At 48.5% G+C, this 2,160-nt stretch overlaps 1 protein-coding gene across 1 annotated transcript in view; it reads left to right on the top strand.

The window, feature by feature from the left end:
* Positions 1 to 609: 609 nt before the first annotated feature.
* Positions 610 to 2,160, top strand: part of LOC122542432 (probable voltage-dependent R-type calcium channel subunit alpha-1E) — a 24,365-nt gene continuing 22,814 nt past the window's right edge. Inside the window, exon 1 of the mRNA XM_043680123.1 lies at positions 610 to 713. Coding sequence (XP_043536058.1) covers positions 610 to 713 — 104 coding nt within the window. The remainder of the gene's footprint in view (positions 714 to 2,160) is intronic.

Below are 2,160 nucleotides of genomic sequence, written 5' to 3'. Positions count from 1 at the left end.
GATAATGGCTTATCACCATTTTAACTCAATTCACTGAATCCAGTTTTAAAGCTGCTACAGGAAGATTTGAATTCACGACCTTGGGCTAGTCCAGCGTCATAACCCACAGTGGAGCGGAGAGAACAGCCGAGATTGAGAAACAATGAGAGGGATGTAACCACTGCTCGAAGCCCCCCACAGCTATTGTGCTCACCTACCTTCATAGCAGTCTCGTACTGTATCAAAATACACATAGTACTGGTCATTGGTGAAGAAGAGGAGGCTCAGCCATGAGTCAAAAGCATAGATGGGGACGATGAAGAGGATTCGGACGATGTAGCGTTGCTCATTCGGGGTGCTGTAACATCGCAGGTGCATGTAGATCTACCAAGACACAAAGAGAGGGAGTTGTCAGCACTGGAGAGAGGAGGGCTGCAGAGTGGAAGAGCCTAGTGAGGGGCAAGGTTAAAATAGTCAGCAACAGTGAAGTCCTGTCACAGAGTACCACCACAGAATATGAAGCTGGAAACGAACATTTAAAGCTGTAAAACTGGGTCATTAAGTCTTTTGGCCCATCCTTGGTTATTTGACAGATAAATGTTACACATCCAAAATGGCAGGTTTACGGCAATGCGATTAACTGGGATGCAAGTGTCACTGTCCTTGACTGCCCCTGAACTAAGTGGCTTGTTGGCTCAATCACAAGAATGGGCCAGACCAGGTCAGGATGGGAGGTCTGTTCCCCGAAAAAGACATTACAGACCTCGATACGTTTGTACAACCATCAGCATTGCCCCTATTAGGGAGACTAGCTTTATATTCCAATTTGTTTAAAGTCAATTTTAGATTCCACTAGCTTTTGAGGTAGGTTTCAAATCCAGAACCTCTAGATTACCAGAACTTGACATTACCATTACATATCACCATCACCCACCGAGATTCCTGCTTTCATTCCCAAAATTGGTGGCAGTTAGCCTTTATAGATCATGTCCCAGACAGTATGCTTCATCCACCTTGTGGTACATTTCAGCGATCATCTCTGGGACACACGCACTAAACAATCCTACCGCCCTGTGGCCGAACACTTCAACTCTCCCTCCCACACCGCCAAGGACATGCAAGTCCTGGGCCTCCTCCACCGTCAAATTCTAGCCACTCATTGCCTGGAGAAAGAACACTTCATCTTCCACCTTGGCACCCTCCAACCACACGACAATGTGGATTTCACCAGTTTCCCCATTTCCCCTCCCCCCACCTTATCCCAGATCCAACCTTCCAAATTGGCACCATCCTCATGATCTGTCCATCTTTCTTCCACCTATCTGCTCACCCTCCTCTTCGACCAATCTCCTTCTCCCCCACCTTCATCTACCTATTGCATTTCTAGCTACCATCCCACCCCCCTCCCATTTATCTACCAGCCCCCTTGGACCCCCACATTCCTGATGAAGAACTTATGCACGATGTGTCGACTTTCCTGCTCTTCGGATGCTGCCTGAACGGCTGTGCTTTTCCAGCGCCATCTTTTTTGACTCTGATCTCCATCATCAGCAGTCCTCACTTTCTCCCAGCATGCTTCATCCATCAAAGAGCTAACTCCACAGGATGTCACAGTGAGCTGTGGGAACGTGAATTCACGTTGCTGATCCTTCCTGGTCTGAAAGAGTCTCATGATTCCACACGGAAAAACGTGGAGTTGTCCACAGTGGGAATCAGGAGAAAGTGAGGACTACAGGTGCTGGAGATCAGAGTTGAAGAGTGTGGTGCTGGGAAAGCACAGCAGGTCAGGCAGCATCCAGGGAGCAGGAGAATCGACGTTTCGAGCATAAGCTCTTCCTCGGGAATGAGTGGGACTCGGGTGACTTTCCTAGTTGCAGGTGGGACCTGTGGCTCTGTTTTACATCAGGCAGGGGAACAGGAGACCTCAGTCTGGCATTGCTGTGAATGCCCCCCACAAATGAACAATCAGGATGTCAACTCCCATCCACTTTTGTGAAGAGTTAATTCACCAACGCTGGGGAGGGTGGAAACGGAGGGAAATGGCTTTTGGACAGTCGGTGATAAGCCAGTGGGGACATTGCATGGTCATAGCTCCAACAACACCCTGAGCTCGACACCATCATGGGCCAAGCTACCTGCTTTAGCGCTAACCCACTCAAGATTAGATTAGATTACATTACA

The sequence above is a fragment of the Chiloscyllium plagiosum genome, chromosome 40 (genome assembly GCF_004010195.1).
Source record: "Chiloscyllium plagiosum isolate BGI_BamShark_2017 chromosome 40, ASM401019v2, whole genome shotgun sequence".
NCBI classification, from domain to species: Eukaryota; Metazoa; Chordata; class Chondrichthyes; order Orectolobiformes; family Hemiscylliidae; genus Chiloscyllium; species Chiloscyllium plagiosum.
The sequence above is the reverse complement of the archived record's forward strand: the minus strand, read 5'-3'. Positions and strand labels throughout refer to the sequence as shown.